This window comes from Lipophrys pholis (assembly GCF_963383615.2).
Source record: "Lipophrys pholis genome assembly, chromosome: 20".
Classification (NCBI taxonomy): domain Eukaryota; kingdom Metazoa; phylum Chordata; class Actinopteri; order Blenniiformes; family Blenniidae; genus Lipophrys; species Lipophrys pholis.
Window position 1 is genome coordinate 16682509 of NC_137648.1, and position 22127 is coordinate 16704635.

Consider the following 22127-nt stretch of genomic DNA (forward strand, 5'->3'; position numbering starts at 1 on the left):
TGGTTCAAAGTAGAAACAGCCATTAAAACCTGTGTGAAGTGGCTGGAAGGAGGTGAAGACAAGGTGGGAGAAAAAATAAAAGAAGGTAAAAATCAATCTAATGACAAATTAGCTGGATGAGTTACTATTGGAAGGTCAACAATGTAATGGTGAAGAGTGGAGGCAGAGAACCAGTCTTTCTGCTGGAGCAGGTGGAGGCGGCAATCACCGCTGATTGTCTGCAAGTGTTTGGCAGAGGAGGGGCGCTGGAGTCGACGCCATCCAAGCCTGGCACACACCATGGAAAAAAAAAATGAAAGAGGAAGAAGAAAGAAAAACAAACCAAAACACTTTACCAACTTCTTCCATGCAATAGGCACCGAGGAAACTAAATTCAAACTATTAATGCCAATTCTGATTCCTTCTTTGACATGCTCGAGAAGCTGGATTCACCTTTGACTTACAGGTCACAAGTTGCTATTAGGAATTGATGATTGTCTAATGTGTTTGGTTTAGTAAAATGACCCCCCCAACACATTTTAATGTGGCTATTTATTCTGCATACATTCATCAAATATTTCATGGGATATAAACAATATAAAGGTTACCACAGTAGCAGACACTCTCATATAATTGTGTTCTTTTCTTTTAATTGAATAAAGATAATTAAATGAGCTATTCTCATGTGTCCAAAGGGGCTTCCTGGACCTCCAGGTGAAAAGGGGGAGAATGGAGACGTCGGGCCGATGGTGAGAGACACACCTGCTTATTTCTTACTTCTATATTAATAGTAGGGAACATTTTTAACACTTTAACTTATTTTCGCAGGGCCCTCCTGGTCCACCTGGCCCCAGAGGTCCTCAGGGTCCAAGTGGAGCTGATGTACGTATAATTTACCTGTTCACAATGTGTACACATTTAAAAGAAAGAAAATTCAAGATTGACTGCATCATAGCCTTTCTTTATGTTGCACTGCGAAGCCTGGACTCTCCCAGGGTGATGAACGATGACTCATCGCTTTCTTTCTGTCCTGCCGCAGGGTCCACAAGGTCCTCCTGGTGGGGTGGGCCCCATGGGGTCAGTGGGTGAGAAGGTAAGAGTGGGAACACGGCGCCCCAGCGTGTCGGGTAATGGGAGACAAACACTGCTCCCTCACACCATCCAGCCTCACTCTAAACTACCAAGCTGCCGCCTTTTGTTATTAGCTGAAGTCTGTTCGTTTCATATCGCCTGGCCCTTTTTGTCTGAGTTAGTGCTCTGACACTATTAGTGTCTGTTTTACAATGTTTCCAACAAGACTGGTCCATTTTACTGTCATTTGGCAGACGACCGCGCTATAAATACTTCCTGCTTTACCACGGTTGTTAAAATTACCCTGGAATATAAAACATGAAGGGCTCCGAACACTTGGGATTCAGTCGTTTTAACATTCCTGTAATCAAGCACACTTTCAGATTTCATTGAGACAAATGATCAAATGGAAATCGTCAATTTTATCACATTATCATTGTTGCCATGGGAGATTTTTTTTTCTTTAGTCTGACTGAGGAGACTCTCCATGTGTCAGATTGAAGGTTTATGTGTATAGACACTGACATTTCTCTCACCACAGGGCGAGCAAGGTGAGGCTGGAAACCCGGGACCGCCTGGAGAGTCTGGCACTGGGGTAAGTGAGCTCTGTTTACATTAAATAAATAAAAAAAAAGCATCTGGCCAAAGAGTATTGCCGGCTCTTCATGTGTAGGTGTGATGTGAACATATCGCCCATCCTTATTCAGCATGAGGGTTCTCAGCACTGGACCTGAGGACAATCCAAAAATATAATCTGAAAATGTTCTTTTTTTTTCCTGTCAAACTGCCGCAGCTGGTGAAAGTTCTATGTTTAAGAGAGGTAACGGCATCGGCAGTGTGTATTTGTAGGTCATCCCTGGGTAAATAGCAGCATTAGCTGATCGCCTTAGGTGAATACATAACGAAATCCAATCTCGGGACAAGGTTGTTTTCAGAGTGACACCGTGTATTCATCACAGGGAAAGTAATTGCTCCTCACATTTAGGCTTGTTGGTGATCTCAGCATGGCTCTTTTCCTTTGCACCCCGTTGTCCACATGGCCTGCCAAATTGAGTCTCTTTCCAGACTCTTAAGGCGTAATTACCAGGAGGATATGCCTGGTGATTCTGCCCTAAAGAACAATGATCGCAGCCACCGTGAAGCAACTTGGCATGAAAACAGCAGGCACTTTGCTGAGCGGGGCTTCTTTTTTCTTTCTTTTTCTTTTTTTTAAGAGGCAGCAGCAGAAGACTTGATGTGTTTTTATCAACAATATGTTCACATATAGCTGTTTTCTTACTGAAACTTTATTTTAACGAACATTGGAGTTCATCTTAGAAGATTTAAAGACGTTGCAAGTTGTGTTTTTTTTTTGTGTTGTTGATTTTACAGCCACCACTGATGACTCTTTTATCTCTGCTGCCCCATTTATCATGATTGAGATACAGTAGATTGAAAAGATGGCCTATTTCCAGTGGGAGAGATACATGAGCATGATAAGAAGCTTTTTAGTAGTCTTCCATTTAAGCACTGATGTTACTCACGTTTGTAAAGTCGGCATGCAGCTCAACTACATATCAATAATTTCATGTAATACAACATTCAGTAATGCAACATTCAATATTAAACATAAGAATTTTTGTCCACATACATGCAATGATCACAAATACTATAATAAATAAACTGACAGCGATTTCAGACACGGCCACATGAAACATGGAAATATTATATCCATAGAGGACGTGAGGAAACATAACAGGATATGACGTTGACATAACATCAACTATTGCCCACTGGGCAGGAGTAGACCAATCAAAGTTGAGTCAAAATGTATTTCTCATTGCATTTCAACACAACCTAACAAGACAGGTGTTGCACTCCATTATGAATATAAAGCATAAATATGAAATACAGCAATAAATAAAAGGAAAACTGGAGGACAACACAGTTCTGAAGTAGGACTGCAGCTATGTACTCTGAGTAATATAATATAACTGGCATTCACTCATACTTGAAAAGTAGAAAAGTTTAGCTCTACAGCTGTTTTAAGTGTCAATTTTTTACCTGAAACTGTATGACCTTGACACCATTTTGTATGAGTAAAGTCTGAGGAACAAGTGGAAAACTGACCAAAATCACACATATTTCATGATTTCTAGCTTAGAAATGTGTCTGAATGGGTTGTATTTCAGCGAGCGCTTATGAAATCCTGTTGATACAGCTCATCCAGTTCTACTCTAATACTATATTATCTCTTATTTGCCGCAAAAGTTGCTAAACACATCCCAGTTTGTTCTTTGTGACAAGTGTGTGTGATTACAGTGTCACCACTTTACACAGTTTGTTTAAATTTCAAATGACAAATGTTACTCAGGTGGGATTGCGCAATAACTTGGAGTGAGAGATTTTTTTTCTAAGGCAAAATGGGCAATTTTTCAATATGGTTATCATTAACTCTTCAGTGTTTGTTTGGAAACTGGGTGTAAGATATAACTGTATGGAATTGTAAGATTTTACTTATGAATCAGACTTATGAGCTCTTAGTGCAACACAAGACAGCCTTGTAACATAACAACCTATAAGACTTTAACAGCAGGACATGAACTGCAAAGCCAAACTATCAAATTTGAACTTTGATCTTTGAACTTCATTGACAAAACCCATGAAACTTTACAAGAAAACAGCATGAAACAACAGAAATAGTGAAACACACTGTGAATGAACGAAAGACAATGCACAACAGCTGGATCATGACTTTGATCAAGTATTGGAACGTTATTGCAGGGAAGCTTCCGGTCATTCAATAGTTGTAGAGGTATGCAGACAAGAAAAAAAACATGTCTATAGTTTCATGAAACCAAAAAATTTATGATAAAAATTACTGCAATCTCAACATAGAGCCGATTTTAATGAAACTTTCTGGTGCAAAATACGGTGAAATGTCCCCCCAAAGAAAACTATCACTGTTGCATTATGCATGTTTATATATAACTTGCTGAGTGGTTTGGCCAGATTGGAGCCTCTTATGGGCCGGTTTTGACCCACGGGCCTTATGTTGGACACCCCTGATCTAGTATAGCTTCACTTTGATTCAGAACACTTTTTTTATGTTTTGTCCAGCGTGCTGGCGAAGTCGCTTTAATCGCCATGCAGGGGAGACACATTTGATCCCCCGGTGCGGTAAGAGGTAATTAAGCAGAGGGGGAGGCTGCATAGAGCAGACAGGGAGGGTGTCCCTCCATCCGAACCGGCAAATTGCACCCTGAGTGCTGCTGTAAAATGTTGCCTTGAGCTGAATGTCTGCTATGATGTTAAAACGATACAGTAGATAAAAGTAATTGATCCCCTCTGAACGGTGTTTTGTAGCAGAAATAGCTGACGAGCTAAAAATCAAAAAATCGAGGACATAGAGGACAAGGCCGAGATTCAAATCCGGAGTGCATTTTCTCATCAGATGACAGGATTTCTTTCATGCTGTAAAGATAAAGAACAAGTAGCTCATTCATGTTGTATGATGAAATACCAGACACGGGGTGTTTTCAGGTTTCTGGAAGACGTAAAAATCACGCCCTGCATATTTTTTTTTTTTCACAAGTGGGGTGTAGTTTATCATTAATGTTGAGTCATTTTAAAAATGCAAGACACTCTGACTTGTTTCTTTCCTCGTGTGAACTGTGAAGGGGCAGTCACATCATATCTGAAGGTTTAAAAACACATCAACACTTTTTTTTATTTTTTTTTTTAGCAGTGTTTACAATCTATGCTTGGTAGTGGGGTCGCTGTCCTCTGTTGCGAAACCAGGATTATCTTCAGATCCTATTTCTTTCAGCCGCCCCTCATTCTATGTCTGGTTCCAGCTCCCCATTCAGCCCAGCGTACACCCTTGAAAAAATAAAAAAATAAATAAAAACTGCCCTTTGTGGTACTGATGTAATGAATACCCCCCATTTTCTATCACTGCAGGGGCCCAAAGGTGAGCGAGGAGAGAAAGGAGAAGCCGGCCCACCGGGAGCTGCAGGTCCCGCTGGCGCCAAAGGACCCCCTGGAGATGACGGTCCAAAGGGCAACCCCGTGAGTCCAATGAATGCTTTTAAAATCTTCGAGGAGGGGTTTCAACTTCTTCACGCTCCAATGTCCTTACTTTAAAAGGAAATATCCGCCGCAGCCCCAAGGCGGGAAGGTTTCATCCGAGAACATATTCAAGTGCTAAAAAGCCTTTTTATTGAGGAAGATTATATTTTATGCCGGCATGGTAATGGGATGCATTGAGGCCTTTTCTTGGAAAATTGCATTATCATCAAGTCCATCAAATTACTGTGAGGTTTGCGTGCAGGTACATCAGGACTAAATCACAAACTAAATGACGAGCCCCGTCCCTGATACCTCCACTCAGGGAACTTTTTAGTGTGAGTACATTTATTTTTTCCACTGATGGCCATAATGCTCTTTCTCCCAAAGGGTCCTGTCGGATTCCCAGGAGACCCTGGCCCTCCCGGAGAGCCAGGTGTTGCTGTGAGTATGAAATGTTAATATAAGCCATAGTAGAATCGAACATTTTGTAGATTAAAGAGCATTAAGTGTATTTACGGAGCATGTTCTTTTCGCAGGGCACCGACGGAGAAGCAGGAGAGAAGGGAGAAGATGGTGAATCCGGACAACCGGTGAGTCTTTTACGCACGAAGGTCACAAGTTCATAATATAATCAAATGATCTTCATGAGTGCTGCTTTTGTTTCTTTTATAATGTAACAGTCGACCACAAGTCCGTCTCTAGTAAAAGCTATAATTTCATTTGAGTAAATAATTTACAAGGCAGCGTTTTAATTCATTTTGCACTTGGTTGTCGGGCAAATGGACTCGGCTGCTTTAGAGATTCGTTAAATATGATTAGACGTAACAGCCAAACCGTAATCTACTCGGCCCGTGTGAAACGCCATTGAAAGGCACTTATTTACATTTTTCATTCTCTCCATGGACGATCCATTTTGGATTTATGTTTTTTTATTTCCTTAACTCAAAAATACAGCGTCTACAGTATAAAGGTGGTCGGATTTGTACAACGATTCACTGCTCTTTAAGGGAAAAAAATGCATATACCCACTCATTGAATACTAATTTTCAGTGTTATCCCCCCAAAAAATGAATAATGATAATAAACTAATTATAAAATAGCTTATAGAGTAAAACTATTGAGGTATGACAGTTACAGGCCTGTTTACACAGTGAATGAAATTATCATGAAAAAGTCACATCTTATCGGAGCTTATCTGATCTACATTCAAAGCATCTTTTTCAGACAGTATATTAGCATACATTGTGATAAGTAAATGGAAATATGATTAGGATTTTTTTATATAGAATAATCCTGCTGGATACAAATGTTCAGATCAAAATGTTTTATCTTCATTTCAACTGTGTTGTACTGAAACAACGTGGTTTAAATAAAGTACGAGTGAAATTACCTACTTTCTAAAATTACTCAAAAGGACACATAATCATACTTGTGACTTTGCACTGACAAGGATCTACCTGTCTGACTTCCCCTTTCTTTCATCGCCTATGAATCCCAACAGCTAAAAACCACAAAGTATTTTAAAGTGAATTTAATTTTAAAGTTTGACATTTACCAGTCTGCTACTTAGCCTGAGATAAAGTAAATATTGCACATTGTATTTTCGGGTCGATACCGTGACTTTTCCCCTTGATACATTACACACCTTGCATGTTTAAAACAATGCAATTATTTGCTGGGTTTCATCCGCTCTGCTGGTGAAGTCGCTTCAATCACTGAAGAGGGTTGACTCCCCTCATCCCTCCTTTATTATAGCTTTCCAAGAATATATTTTCTGATATTGCAACTTGTATCTTAACGTTTTGACATTTGAAATATCTTGTCAACTGCAATGGTTGGAGTGTTGACAAGGAATATAGATTTAATGCCCCCTGTGGGAGTCGCCACTGCAAAAACACATGCTGCATATATCTTAACATTTCCACTTATATGTCACTAAACCGTCATCCAGAATAATGAATAATTTATTGCTGTTTTATTACCATTGTAAACTATAAAAAAAACACACCCAATAACCAATAAGGTAGTAATTGTGGGTTTTTTCAATGTAATAAAGACTATAAATAAATAACTGGAATCACATATTTGATCCATTATCATAGTAACATTTTGCCAATCACGTAATAAGTCATTACACGTTTGACGTAGCATTTAAAATATATTTTCCAAATGTAATAACTGCAGCCAATAATGTAACAATATGTAAATATTTTGGAAAATAAATGATATTTTTTGCAGATTTTGGGCAGTTTTCTTATCGAAAATGGGTATGGTGGATAAGATACATACTAAGCAACTCTCAATTATGGTTGTACTTTTTTTTTTTGCAATTTTATTACATTATTGGTAAATGTTTACATTCTAGGCCATTTTTTACATTCTAGGTTATTATACAGTGGTTGATCAGTAGCTGTCATCAGGATCCTGGGTCTGATTATTGCCCAAATATGGATAGTACCAATTCCTTTTATCAGACTTGGCATAATTTGTAGGTAGCATGCTGTGAGGTCTTCAGGATAATTCAGTGGCTTCATGGGTTAATATAAACAGTTGTGCTTTGTTGTAATGTCATCGATTTTTTTTCAGGGACCTCCAGGCCCATCAGGAGAAGCTGGCCCACCTGGACCACCTGGCAAGAGAGTGAGTCAGTCGTTCATTTACCTACATGGGTTTTGTTTTTTTTGTGTGTGTGTGTTTGTGTGTGTGTGTCTGTGTGTGTGTGCATCCTTGGTGTCCTTCCAGCTCTAATTCAATATTGATCAGTCTGATCGGCCCGTTGTTGGTGTGAGTTGCTAAACTTCTAAGTGCTTAAAGCGTTCTCTTTTGTTCACAATGACTCAATAATTTCTAGTTAAACGTTTCTGCAATATTTTTTAAAAAGAGAAGAGGCGGTGTATCTGTACACCAAGTCACCAGTATTCCTCACCAACTCAATTTTCCCAGTAAAGCTGGAGAGATTCATTGTCATTACAAATCGAGTTGGAGGCGAAAACCGAGTGGGGGATTTAAGGGGTCAAGGCATTTTGGTTTCTGTGAAGAAAAGCCACCCCAAAAGCCTATTGAGAGATGAACATCAGGATACGAAAATTCTGAATCCATTTTTTTTTTTTTTTACTTTGCGAGAAATTGAAAAAGGCTTACCAAAAATAAATAAATAAATAAATTACGAGGAAAAAGAAGCCGCGGGTATCAAACTCATTCACGTCCTCGCGGCTTCGGGAAGGAGCCAGAGATTTATAGCAAGTCTGACACATTATTGATCCACGTGTGCCTGACTGACAGCGAGAACGAAACAAAAACATAACATGAACGTGGTAAAGTTGTTAAGAGGTTATGAGGAAAACAAGGGATTGATTTCAAAGGTGTCCATCAAAGAAAGTTGAAGGAGATAAAAGCTTTAATCCTTGAATGTGGTTATTTCGAAAATGATATTAAATCTACAGTGTTCAAACGTAACCTCTCTATGGGTAAGTTGCTTTTTTTAAAGAATGCAGTTAATGACGATCAACATATTTTTCAATGTGGTTGTGCAGCAAACATAATCCAGTGAAAATGGAATGGCAAATATCCTAAATTTGAGAGAAAAGTCACAATCGCGAGTGGCGTATTGCATTTTAAAGGAAGTCACCCGGGCTCAGTCTAATGGGAGAGGAGGACATGTCATGCATTTTCAAACCAGGGTTGATTGCTTTTCTAATGTGCCCAATGAAATTTATATTCTCAGTATTTAGTATGGTATCAGCATATGCTGAACCTAAATGGCCCAGGGATTAACGTAAGGAAAAAGGCCCTTTTATCACACTGAGGTCTTTCACTGCTGGGGAAAAAAAAAAAAAACGATGATCGCAGGTAGTCTCCAACAAGCCGCTCCTCTGAATACAAAACGCCACAGCTATAGTAATTTAGGACACCCTTTTTATGTCCTCTCTGCATTCCTCCTGTTGGAAGTTTCAGCCATCCTGATATTCTGAATAAATCCGCCTGAGCAGCTCTGTCTTAGTATTGCCAATGAATTCAACTTTGCTTTATGGAAAAAGGCCATTAACCTCATCTGGCTGAGTTGTTTTTTTTTCATTATTATTAAGTTCAGGTCAGGACCTAATTATTTTAACCTTTTCTCCCGGCAGTCTTGTGCAATTAGAAACGGTAACAATCAGGACGTGGAATTTCATCGCAGATCCGACTAAATTACTAAAAAGGTGCTCCAGCAGCAACCTTGAGACGAAGAACCAACCCCCAACCCATTGACTCTGGCTGCTGTGTATTGAGATATAGCTGAATTGGTTCTTTGTGCTGATCAAGAGCGGGCCTCTTCACCACCAGTAAGAGGAAAAGATGAAAGCTCCAAGACGGGAGGCGAGCTCACATTATGAGCTCTCACTCAATAGCACTCAGGTTGGAGGCGGCCAGATCAGAGAGGAATTTGGACGGAGAGTGGTTTTGAAGAGGGAGTTGAAAGAAGTTGTTGTGGGTCTTGGATAGCCTGACCAGAGTAAAAGGACGACCTACCAGTGTGTGTGTGTGTGTGTGTGTGTGTGTGTGTGTGTGTGTGTGTGTGTGTGTGTGTGTGTGTGTGTGTGTGTGTGTGTGTGTGTGTGTGTGTGTGTGTGTGTGTGTGTGTGTGTGTGTGTGTGTGTGTGTGTGTGTACATGGATGTATGCTTTTATGGGCAGGCTGAAGCGAGTCACTCAAACAGATCTTGACATTACTGAAGTATTGCACATCTGATGACATTGGATTGTCTTCTATGTTCAAAGGCACCAAGTATTTATCAAGCGGGGGCACTTCTTCAATTCTTCAATGTGAAATTGAATAGAATACCATTAAGGCCAGCGAGATGATCCGTCAAAACCTCTCGGGAAGATGATCTCTTCTTGTTTGAAATTCAAACATCTACTCTCTTGTTGATGAAATCATATGACAGAAGAAATAACGGAGCTAATTTTGCATCCTTTAGGTTTCTTGCGATATTGTTTTGGTACATTTTATGCGTGATGATGTTACGTTTGAATGCTAATGCTGCGTTTTGTCCTCCTCAGGGACCTCCGGGCACTGCAGGTTCAGAGGGCAGGCAAGGAGAGAAGGGCGCTAAGGTAAGGAAATTGATTCATCCGTCTCACAGTAGAGCCATGGAGCCATCTCAGCAAGTCCATTCGACCCCCCCCCCCCCCCCACCTGCACCCACATCGTGGAATTAAAAGCACAAAAACACAGACGTAATTTAGTTTCCATCGCAAATTAGATGGAAATTTATGGGCACAGCCGATTTCAGTAAAATTAAGCTTCAGTTGTTCCGTGCATTGTTCTGAGGCTTTATTTCAAGGCAGATGAAGAAGTCAGTGGTATTTATGTCCAGCCTTCAGGTATTTAAATGACCATGTTTTGATTTCTAGGTTGTTGGGGTGTTTTTGTGTTTTTTGGCAAAAAAATAAACCTCATAACAATTTCTCTTGAATTATTATATGTTTTTCTTCTAATTCTGATGGGTACAGATGTAAATTTTGATAGTTTAACATCAACCACCATTATAGTGATGTGTTCTAAAATGTTTATGAAACATAATTGAGTTAATGTTTCCTTATCTATTCGATGTGGATGACAGACAGACAGACAGATAGATAGATAGAGAGATAAGCTATGATAATAATAATGATGTGAAAATATAATAAGAATAACAAATATTAGAGTTCTAACTGAAGATTCTCAATTTGTTGTAGTTTTTTCCAGTTTCAAATGTACAACTGTAATTGTTTTGGCTATGGAAAATGTTTGAAAACCATTGTTACTTACCTAATATTGTATGTCAAAGTGTGGGGCAAGCCTCCTGTAGGGGGCACCATGGAGCTTAGACGAGGGCAGAAGCAGGAAAGATCCCGAGGTCAAGGGCATTTTATTTATTTTTTTTAATATTTAGAAGAAACAAGTGTACAGTAAAACTATATCTTCACCTGGTATATTCATCAATTGCATCTAACTAATGCAGTGTGAAAAACCCTTTTATTAGGACATTAAATTCTCCGCTGAGAACAATGATGTGACACGACTTGACATGACCATAACTCACATAGTTGATGTTCTTGCATCGGAGCTTTCAGGTTCCTTCAATATATTTGTACAAGTTGATCATCGGATCAAGGTCACTTCATAAACCATGATGTCGCAAATCATGCCCGCACCCCGCCCCCTCACCCTGGAAATTTGATTTGCAGCGACCAGTGAGAGAAACTTTCCCCTTCAGTAGATAAATATTAAGAAAGCCTTGTAGTGTCGAACGCCGAGCATATATCACTCTGCACGCTGGAACTCAGACATTAAAGGAACAGGATAACACACTTAGTCGAGGAGGAATTTAAGTGTGAGGCGTCTGATAGAAAGCGTTGCAGCTGGAATACACGGTGGCTATAATAAATCCAAGGAGTTCTTACAGGTTTGCAATAAGCCTGTAATCTGGAAGTACCTCACAGCTCAGACTCGATGTCTTATTTCTGTAGTCGCTTTGCATCCTGATGCCATTCAGATTAAAAGTCGGCCAGGGCGCAGCTGTCGAATATGGCGACTTCGTAGCGATCCTGATTATCTGGAGGAGTTGAAGTGTTTCAGGATTTACTATCATACATTCCTTGTACTTTCTTGAACCTTATTTAAAAGGATCGGGAACGCTCAATAAATCAGTCCATACATCTGATCTATGCATTACACATCCCATTGCAGCATATATTAAAACGCAAAGCAGTCTGCAGCCAACTTCTCATTTAGAAGGTTATTCACATGACACAGAATTCAGAAGCTGTCATATAATTTGATTCTTTTGCATAAAGTAGATCATTTCATTTAGTTTCAGATGAGAAATCGAGGCTCCATCCACATATTTTGTAGTTTGCAAATCAATTTCCCAAATTTTTATTACATTTTTTAAATGTCTTGGGTGGAAATAATGCTGATAAAGAAATAGATAAGGCATAAAACCAATAATTGTTTTATTAAATCGCATATTTTCACAACAAAATTCACTATGTGTAATGGAGACAACATTAAAGTGCAAATCCCATAACGGGACCGTTACAACAACTACAGATAATTTGTGAAAACTTCAGATATTTCATATTAAATTTCATATCACTCTGCATCTAAATAGCCATTTTTAATATCTCTTATTGTGAAAAATGTTTTCAAGTCAGGCGTTCAACCAATTGGGGTATGGGGGCGGTAGGGAGTCATAGAAGCGGAGTGAAAGCTCTCTAAGGGGAAGACAGGGTTTTTAAGACAGGGTTTTTTATTCTTTATTAAAATCCTGTTTTACAGTACCTGAATCCTACAACTTGATAATCCCCAAAATTATCATTATCAACAGTAATAAATGATGCACTTTTGTATTGAGTCTTACTTCACAGTTCAAGCCATGCAATGAGATCGTCTCTTTCTCCTCCTGCAGGGTGAGGCAGGTGCCGAGGGTCCATCTGGTAAAACTGGACCTGTCGGCCCACAAGGACCTCCAGGAAAGCCTGGTCCCGAGGGTCTGCGTGGGATCCCTGGCCCTGTTGTAAGTTATTTGACCCTCAACAATTATCCCTCCCTGTGCATAGATATTCAACATTACTCTGGGAGAGACATGCTTGCTAAAAGGAAGACACACACATACACACACACACAGTGCACACACATTAAAGAAAAGTACAACCAAGGCATGATGATTGACTTCATGGGATAATCAATACTCCCATTTAGCTTATACTTTAGTTTCTCTTGTTTATTCCAGCACACTTTTCTTCCCTGTTTGGGCTATTAATCATCATGCTGGGCACAGAAAATCAATGACAGACCAGAGAAAATACAGCAGCCTATAATGCTCACAACAATTGAACGGCTCTTCACAGGGTGAACAAGGACTGCCCGGCTCCCCTGGACAAGATGGTCCACCAGGCCCCATGGTTAGTATTCACAATATCTCTTGCTCTTTCTCACGCCCTCGCACTATCTCTATTTATCTATCTAACTAGGTTGGGAGTTCAATGAAGGAGGGTTTTTTTTTTTCTTTTTCTGAAAGAGCTAATATTGGTAATTATATTTTTCAAGTTAAGTTTGACTGAACTCAGTCCAGCATACAGATTAAATGTGATTAAACATGTCTTTTCTTTCCGTTTTTTTCCCCGTGTTACTTGAGATCACAGCTTGGCTTTTAAAGTCAAAACATTCTTGGAAGATTTTTTATTTTGACTGGCAATTTTCCTTCTATTGTCTGTTCACTACTTATGCCACTTCCCTTAAACTGTCTGATGATAGTCATCATAGATTTTCTAACCTCATCTGTGTTGTTCAGGGTCCTCCCGGTCTGCCTGGTCTGAAAGGTGACCCAGGGTCGAAGGGTGAAAAGGTGAGTAGAGGCTATTATTTTTTTCTTCTGTATGATTGCAAGCTGGATTAATTCCTCAAGTTTGAAATAGATGGGGTGGAAATTGAAAAAAAGAAAAAAAATCAAACCGTGGGGAAAGATTTGGTTCAGACTTTAGACTTTCCAACAATATAACTCAGCAGTTTCAGTCATAGCTGCTGGAAGAGAAAACATGTTAACAGGATTGAATGAGCTGCTGGATTTGATGTATTACTGTAATCTATCACGTTCTTTTGTTGCCATTGTCAAATTTTCGGGTGAAATATATTTGCACGGGATATTCAGGCAGCGCACATTACTCTATATGAATTCCTTCCGTCCCACATTAGCACGATGGCTCGAGAGAGAACAGTTTGAAAAGCACACAATGAATTCACCGCGACGCATGTTGTGGCTTTTTAACGGTGCCCCGTCTGAGCGCGCCTATCTCAAAGTCACTATTTTGCTCCTCTGAATTGGCCTCCTTCTGTACGTGTTGTAGGAGAGACATTTCAATTAGAATCCCGGAGGATTTGATCTGTGGTGAAACTTTAGCCTGTCGTGGGCGTTTCTGCGTGGTGCAAGAAAATGTTGTTGCCTTTGCCAGAAACGCGCGCCGACTTCACCCTTTGAGTGCACAAACAGTCATTGCTGTGTGTTGTCCGTTTCATCCCCGCAGGGTCACCCCGGTTTGATTGGTCTGATCGGACCCCCTGGTGAGCAAGGAGAAAAGGGAGACCGCGGTTTGCCCGGGCCACAGGGTTCTTCTGGTGGCAAGGGCGACAGCGTAAGTGATCGATGACTCCATTCCCACACTGGTCTGCAGGCCATTTGCCCTCCAGCTCCTGCCATTTTCAGCTCATTTGCCCTTCCGATGTGGCCGCGGGTCTTGCCACAGTCGCTTGTTGTTGACGAGGCTGAATTGAGAACGACGTTGCGTTACTCTGCAGCTTACACCGCCTCGAGGCTCGTAACTTCCAGTCAGGACTCAGACAGTAAAGTCACACAGGACAGAGTTTCGATTTCAAGATGGCTGCATTTGAATAAGCAGGGTCGTAAAGTTGCTTTAACAGCACGTAGAAGCCTTTCACCTCTTTTAAAGACTCGTGTATGCAGCGCCGCTACAGTAGACCCTGTGAAGATAAAGCTACGCTGTCATGTTACACAGTGTGACGTAACATTTATAGCTCTACTCAGAAAGAGCGGCGTTACTGGATATGTACATACGGTCGTCTGGCCTTCCAGAGTAAGTGACAACCATTGTAAGTTCAGAATATTATAAGGAAAATGGAGAGCAACATTAGCTTTCCAATGCTCAGAACTACTCAATGAAACAGTGACAAAGTCTTGGTTTTTAAGCATTAGATTACCTGTGTTGTTTAAAATGTTCAAAGCAGATTAAACATAGCTCTTAGGTCAGAGGTGTGAAACATAAGGCCCATGGGCCAAAACCGGCCAAAGCCATTCTGTTAGGGTGAGTTTGTAAAAACACGCATAATGCAACAGCGATAAGACACGTTTTTTGGGAGATTTCACTGTATTTCACACCAGAAGTTTTCATTAGAATTGGCTTTATGTTGAGATTGTAGTCATTTCCGATGTTAATTGATTTTTGTGAAAATATCATTTTCACCATGTACACTCTGCGCCACAACAAAATTAAACTTTAAACTTTATATTTAAAGATTATTATGGAACTATTTTACCGGTCCAGCCCACTCAAGATGCAGTTGGGCTGTACATGGCTGCTAAAGTGAAACGTTTGACACCTCTGTCTTATGTTCTATCTTAACTAACATTTTTAGTTCCTGTGTAGTCTCTGCATATATGTATATTTTCTTTTTCAATGAACTTCCTGAATACTGTAGCACCATTATCCATATTTTTTTTATTTGTCAGAGTGATTCTTCCTGTATATTTAATGCCAATCGTGATAATGTCAACCGATGCCATTTCACTTGAAGCCCCTGCATTTTTTTTTCTTCTTCACAATCTTTCCTTTTAAATGAGTAACAGTACTGAGCGAAGGTCCCCGCTCAGCTCTTGATAAAGGACTGCCGACAGCCTCCATCCATTTTTAAATAAACATTGCAGAATGACTGAGGAGCCTGTCCTGCTGTGGCCTTCATCCTGCCCTGGCCAGTGATTTAAGGCAATGCTTTGGATGGAGATTTGGCTTACTCAAATCATAATGTCCCCCTTTTGTCAGAGCACAAGGACTTCAAAAAGTTTCCTCTGGTCCTATGTTGTCCATTAAAATTGACCGATAAGGTGAAAAAAAAAATTATATTTGAAGAAGTAGCCTCATCTGATACCCATAAGCATTCATCATAGTCCAGCTTTTTTTCTATCGATTATTTATAGCTCCTAATGATAGCTGTGTTTTTGTTCTTAAAACTTTCAGTTCAGAATCCTTTTTTTTTTTTTTTATGTTTTTCAGGGTGTTGGTGGATCTTCAGGTCCACTTGGTCCTCCAGGACCTCCGGGTCTGCCTGTAAGTATTTTACTTATTAAATACTTTTTGGGGATTAAATTGATTGCCTGGAGCTTAGATTGCCCTAAAATTATTTTAGATTCTACTCTGATTATATAATGATTTTGCTTTGCTATGTCCGGTGCTTCTCAGGGTCCTCAAGGTCCTAAAGGAACCAAGGGTTCAAGTGTAAGTAATGTCTCAGTTCTCTGAACATTTATGGATATATTAATGATCCTCCCCAAGTCCAGCTTGGATAATCTATGTCTTTCTTTTTCTTTTCCAGGGTCCTGCTGGTCCTAAAGGAGACACGGGTTCCATTGGTCCTCCAGGTCCTCCTGTGAGTACAAAGGCAACGATTTCATGGTAACTGTAGTGTTTCTTGAAATAGAAAACTATAACTGTTTCTCCTATCACATCCCACAGGGCCCACCAGGTGAAGTCATCCAGCCACTGCCCATCCAATCCCCCAAGAAGACCAAGCGCTCCAGCGACATGCAGTCCGACGCAGCCGGCACCATCATGGATTATGGCGAGGGCATGGAGGACATCTTTGGCTCGCTCAACAACCTCAAGCAGGACATTGAACGCATGAAATACCCAATGGGCACGCAAAACAACCCCGCCAGGACATGCAAGGATCTCCAGCTCTGCCACCCCGAGTTCCCCGATGGTACGATGCAACTCAGCTGCTTGGTTGAACTTAAAACGATCATCAGATTGTCCCCAACTAAGATGCTTCATGGACTTATTGATCACCGGTTTTTCTGACAAACTCATTCTTCTGAGGCAAAACAAACCAGCAAACAACGAGTTATTCTGATTCAACCATGTACTCTTCTGTGCCTTTTAAATTCTTTTAGACTAAACATCCCGAACCACTCCTCCAGAGCACAACTGAGACGTGACTCGTGGGCCTTCGGTCTTATTATCATCATGCAAAGTGTGCTAATTAATCAGACAGACAAAGTTGTCTGTAAAGAAAGAATTGCTTTGCGTTCATAATTGCTGCATTTCTCTCCCTTTGAGGAAACAAATTGTACCTTCCTTCAGGCCTATTAACACTTCTTTATCCTGGCATGTGAAAGCCATGGAAACGAGCGGCAGAATTTCATCAGGAAAGCCTGCACATTGAAATTAGCAACAGAGCTTTGTGTCATTTTCCACGGATATCGCTTGAACAGGATGTTTGAGTCTTCTTTGTTTTCCCCAGGCGAGTACTGGATTGATCCGAACCAAGGCTGCTCGGGGGATTCTTTCAAAGTCTACTGTAACTTCACTGCTGGGGGTGAAACCTGCATCTATCCCGATAAGAAGTCCAATGGAGTAAGTGACTTTGGATTTATACCCTCCAGATACATCCCTCCGCTTTTCTAATCATCGCTTCTTGTCGAAAATGAAGCCATCATGTTTTAGCGGCACATCGGCAGACAGCACAGCCCAATGCTGCAGTTGTTAAGTGAAGCTTCTAGATTTGCCTCAGGACTAAACTTGTACACATCTGATATCCACTTTTTTCGACAGACAGCTGAAATACCACCGAAAGGCAAATATTACAGAACTGTTTAACTCTATGAAGTTTGTGCAAATGATATTTCAAAGATATTAAAAAATCACAAACAGGTTTATCTGCTGCTCGCGGATGCTAAACTTTGAGGCGACCCTTGAGGCCCGGCTTCACACAACAAACTCTTTTTCCATGTGCCGTGCATGAATCACAAGAAGAATAGCTGTTACTAATATGCAGTGCCTTGTTTTGTTTTCCGCAGGTCAGAATATCTTCGTGGCCCAAAGACGTCCCGGGTTCATGGTTTAGTGAATTTAAGCGTGGTAAAATAGTAAGTCAGATGTTCTTCTGTCATCTCCTCCTCCAGCTGAGTTTTTACTTCTATCATTTCTCCTGCATGTCCTACGTACCTGTTCAGGATCTTAAAGCCTTTTTTTTCTTTTTTATGTTTTATGTGTCCCTTTTAAACTTTAACAGACTTTTCTAAACGTGACCTACCTTTTCTTTTAACAATTTTTCTTTTTCTTTTCTTTTTTTTTCTTTTCTATTTTTCTGTAGCACTTTGAGATTGTTTAAGTGTAAAGTGCGTTACAAATACAATGTATTATTATTATTATTATTATTATCTGCGAAATGACTGCACCTCCCATGAAATAGTGAAGGAGTGAGCCAAAGTTGCTCTCCATGAAGAAATCTAAGTTGACCCAGAAGTTGAAGCATATTCATATTTTAGACACAAGGCCCAAACTGAGAATGCCTTTTAGGGACAAAATATGCACAGTTCTAAATCAGTGCTTTATTTTCGGCTTTTGTTCAAACTTTAAAATCCTCCAAGTGACATATATGTAGGTATCAATAAAACATCACAGAGGATTCAAGCAGACTTCCTCAGAATTTTAGCATTCCACTTGTTCTCGCTCTGCCCTTGAACAGTTGAAGCCTCCCCGTAAACATCAGATAGGTCTTGTAGAATAAGGAACAAGTTTGTCCTGCGCCATCAAAATGGTGTCACGCTGTATACGTTTCCACGGGGGATGCGTCTTCAAAGAAGCGACTGTGACAGACCGCTACCAGGGATTAGAAGTACAGTGTATATCTCCCGGCTCTGAGCTCAGACGGCCTTTAATGCACATGTTCAGACGAGGTTCACACAAAGTTAATGTTCCCGTCAGAGCGCCGTGCGGTGTGTAGGTGTTTCAGTAATCTGTACACGGTAGGAAAGAGCCGTCTCTCATAGAGGAGATCCATTAGCAGCTTCTTTATTCTAATGTTATGTCTTTGAACTGTCAGTCACTGCCAGCTTAATATAAACAATATCATAAATCGGTTCCCTTAAACTGAAAACTTTCCTCAACACCTTATTTTACAATAATTCAAGTATTTCATGCCTTTTTCGGATTAGTCCATTAATACGTTGTTGCAGTACAATATTGGCCAAATAACTGCATTTGTCAGACTGTAGTATATATAGAATAGAATAGAATCTTTATTGTCATTGTAACAATTACAATGAAATTAAAAAAGCTCCAACCTATCTGTACATCGTAAAATCAATCAATAAAATGTACAAATAAGAACTGCTTAAAATATAAAAATATAGGCAATAAAAACAAGCAGATACTCATCACATATTCCATTGCACTGGTCCACTTAAACAACATACTGCACATTAGTTGTCTTTTGTTGTGTTACGTAAAGCGACTGCAGTTGGATAACAAAATTTTCAGAAGTTCCAGGATGCCTTTTTTTCTAGTCGTAGGTTTTATTGCTTACACCAATTTCTCTACAAATATATGATAATAGTAATACGAATAATAATATAAATTAAAACTATAAGTGTAGTAAGTGCTCCTTTTGAGAGTTGAATGTACATAGAGTATATTTTAAAGTAACTGAGAAAGACTTTCTGTGTATTATAATCAAAATTCACTTGGCCATATTTTGTCTGTTTTCACTCATTTGATTCATGTCAGCATGTCGTGTCGGGATAAACGGTGCCTATTCTATCTCGTTAGTATAAAACTGAAAAGACCCCTCTGTGTGTGTGTGTCTCCTTCGCAGTTTTCCTACGTTGACGCCGATGGAAACTCGATAAACATGGTTCAGATGACCTTCCTCAGACTACTGACGGCCTCGGCCAGGCAAAACTTCACCTACAGCTGCCACCAGTCTGTGGCGTGGCACGACGCCTCCAGCGACAGCTACGACAAGGCCCTGCGCTTCCTGGGAGCCAACGACGAGGAGATGTCATACGACAATAACCCGTACATCGCGGCCATCTCTGACGGATGCGCGGTGAGCACCGCCGATCAATACCCCTCGATTACATGAGCCGAGAGAGAGGACTGATTCAGGCTGGCATCATTCAAAATGTGGCAGTAAAAGCAACGCAAATAACTCAACTATCAAATAATTCATGAGAATTTTATTTCGCCGTGATTATTGGCAGATTTCATCCTGTGCTGATTAAAAATCAAGTTGCTTGCGGGATTCGACCACAAATAGGAATATTCTAAGTTAGTTCAGGCAGGTTTATCGATCCCTTTTCGCCAATTTAGGAAGGTAATAAGAATTTAGGTTTTAGTTTTCACTCAGATAGTTTTGATTAGTTTTTTTGGAGCAGATTAGCTTTTTTTGTAAGTGTAGTTTTGCTTTGGTCTTTAATAGTATTAGTGTAAGATTGATTTATTTTTGTGTGATTTCACTTGCAGGATTCAGAACTGCCCAAAAAAAGTATGGATGATAGAAACTTAAAAAAAAACATGTATTCACAGAAACAGACATCCGTCAATGGAATGAAAAAAATAAACAGTGCAGTAGATAACAGCTTCCAAGATTAGATTCACTAAGTGTGTGAAAGTCAATATAGTGAGGTTATTCATGAGCATAAGATGAAGGCATCATTGAGATGCGTCACATTTCAGAAGGAGAGATGCAGCAGTTTTAGTGAAAATCACTGTCGCTGAAAAACAACGCAGAACCTGGCAGGTTAGGCTTGACAACATAAAGTAGATATAGGGAATGTATCAGACACTGAACGTGAAGATTTAGCTGGTAAAAAAAAAAAACAGAAGCAGAGAACATTCAGCTTTATTTTAGTTTAATGCTATATATGTGTAAATATAATACTAAATGCACGAAGACAAAAAAAATGCGTTCAATGTCATTTTAAATATGATACTGATTTAATATAATCGGAAAGTCTTTCCATGACTTCATTTTAATCAGATTAGCAATTTAATCAGATTAGCGGTTCATGATGTGATCAGATGTGAGGAGTTTCTGCAAATGTCATACCTAATAAACTTATAACTCTAACTTATTTTAGCATTTTAATTTAATTTAATGACTCTTTTTGATTTTCAATCCCGCCCACAACACTTTAGAAACGTGCACCCTGTACTTCGATAGTCTGCACTCTCTGAATTGGACTTTTATTCCTGAAATGAAATACCAATGAAACCGGGATTAACGGGCAGCAGTGATAGCAACTGATGAGAACTGTGAAAAGCCCAATTTCTCTCAGCCACTTATCACCAAATATTCACCAGGAGCTGCTTGACTGCACCGTGAGCACATACTTTTGAGCTGCTGGAAATCAAATGAAGTTCATTTTTGTACTAATCTTCATTTTCTTGTTTCCCTCTTGCAGACAAGGAAGGGCTACGGAAAGACTGTGATGGAGATTAATACTCCGAAAATCGACCAGGTTCCAATTGTTGATGTCATGTTGACTGACTTTGGGGACCCGAACCAGAAGTTTGGATTCGAAGTGGGACCCGTCTGCTTCCTCGGCTAAATTAAAAAACAAAAAAGATTATTGTTATTTTTTTTTTTTTTTTTTTTAAAGGACTCGATGGGGCCAAGCAAAGAAAGTCAAGTTCAGACGTTCTGTTTACCACCAAGCCCCGTTTATAGCCCCCCACCCTTGTCTATGCCACATGCAAGTTTTGAATAAGAGATGGTGTAGCAAACATGTCTTTTCATGTATGTACGTGTAACCCAGGAAAATACTTGTTGCCCTTGTAGGGCTCGAACCACACGACTTAACCACGTTATGGAGCAAAGGTGGAGGACATTCGAATGCGTGGCAGAGGAGGGTGAATCGGAGGTAACCAAGAGGAGGGGGGGGGGGGGGGTCAGGCGACATAAGGGGGCACAAATCTCCTCTCTGGATTCTCCAGGTGCTGTATGACAACAACTACAATGGTGCTTGTTCAAAACACACACAAAAGTATAAAGAGGTGCTATGAAAGAAGGTGTATTTTGATAATTATTAAGAAAAAAAAAACTGTAATTATTATTTTGTACAATACTGTTATTTCTGAATCCACTTTCAAAACTTGCATGTGTATCAGATTCTGCTTTTGGCTCTTTAATTTTTAATGTTGGTTCAAAGAGATTTGCAGTGTAAAAAATGCATTATTAAATCTAACAACAACAAAAAAAACTATCCTGGTATTTCTTCAACATACTGTGTACATGTCATGAAGCAAATAAAAGTGAGCATTCAAACGATTCTCTTTTGCTAAATTAGACTGTATGCCCTTTGTATATATTGACAGTCCAAAGCTTGAGGTTATTTGCTGTGTTTCCCTTGTGACCACAGAAGAAACAGCTGGAAGTATCACATCAGCACGAATATGGAAACATCTCCCACTAATGTTGTGATCCTGTGC

At 39.9% G+C, this 22127-nt stretch overlaps 1 protein-coding gene across 4 annotated transcripts in view; it reads left to right on the plus strand.

The window, feature by feature from the left end:
• The window catches only part of col11a1a (collagen, type XI, alpha 1a), an 84477-nt gene extending 62643 nt beyond the window's left edge, over positions 1–21834 (plus strand). For all 4 annotated transcript variants that reach the window (XM_080489457.1, XM_080489459.1, XM_080489458.1 and 1 more), the window contains 21 exons: positions 675–728; positions 808–861; positions 1019–1072; positions 1592–1645; positions 4993–5100; positions 5488–5541; positions 5637–5690; positions 7687–7740; positions 10140–10193; positions 12533–12640; positions 12975–13028; positions 13418–13471; positions 14148–14255; positions 15909–15962; positions 16095–16130; positions 16228–16281; positions 16368–16614; positions 17155–17267; positions 17711–17779; positions 19510–19743; positions 21101–21834. In XM_080489457.1, coding sequence (XP_080345583.1) covers positions 675–728; positions 808–861; positions 1019–1072; positions 1592–1645; positions 4993–5100; positions 5488–5541; positions 5637–5690; positions 7687–7740; positions 10140–10193; positions 12533–12640; positions 12975–13028; positions 13418–13471; positions 14148–14255; positions 15909–15962; positions 16095–16130; positions 16228–16281; positions 16368–16614; positions 17155–17267; positions 17711–17779; positions 19510–19743; positions 21101–21247 — 1818 coding nt within the window. In that variant the 3' untranslated portion in view covers positions 21248–21834. The remainder of the gene's footprint in view (positions 1–674; positions 729–807; positions 862–1018; positions 1073–1591; positions 1646–4992; positions 5101–5487; positions 5542–5636; positions 5691–7686; positions 7741–10139; positions 10194–12532; positions 12641–12974; positions 13029–13417; positions 13472–14147; positions 14256–15908; positions 15963–16094; positions 16131–16227; positions 16282–16367; positions 16615–17154; positions 17268–17710; positions 17780–19509; positions 19744–21100) is intronic.
• Positions 21835–22127: the final 293 nt, after the last annotated feature.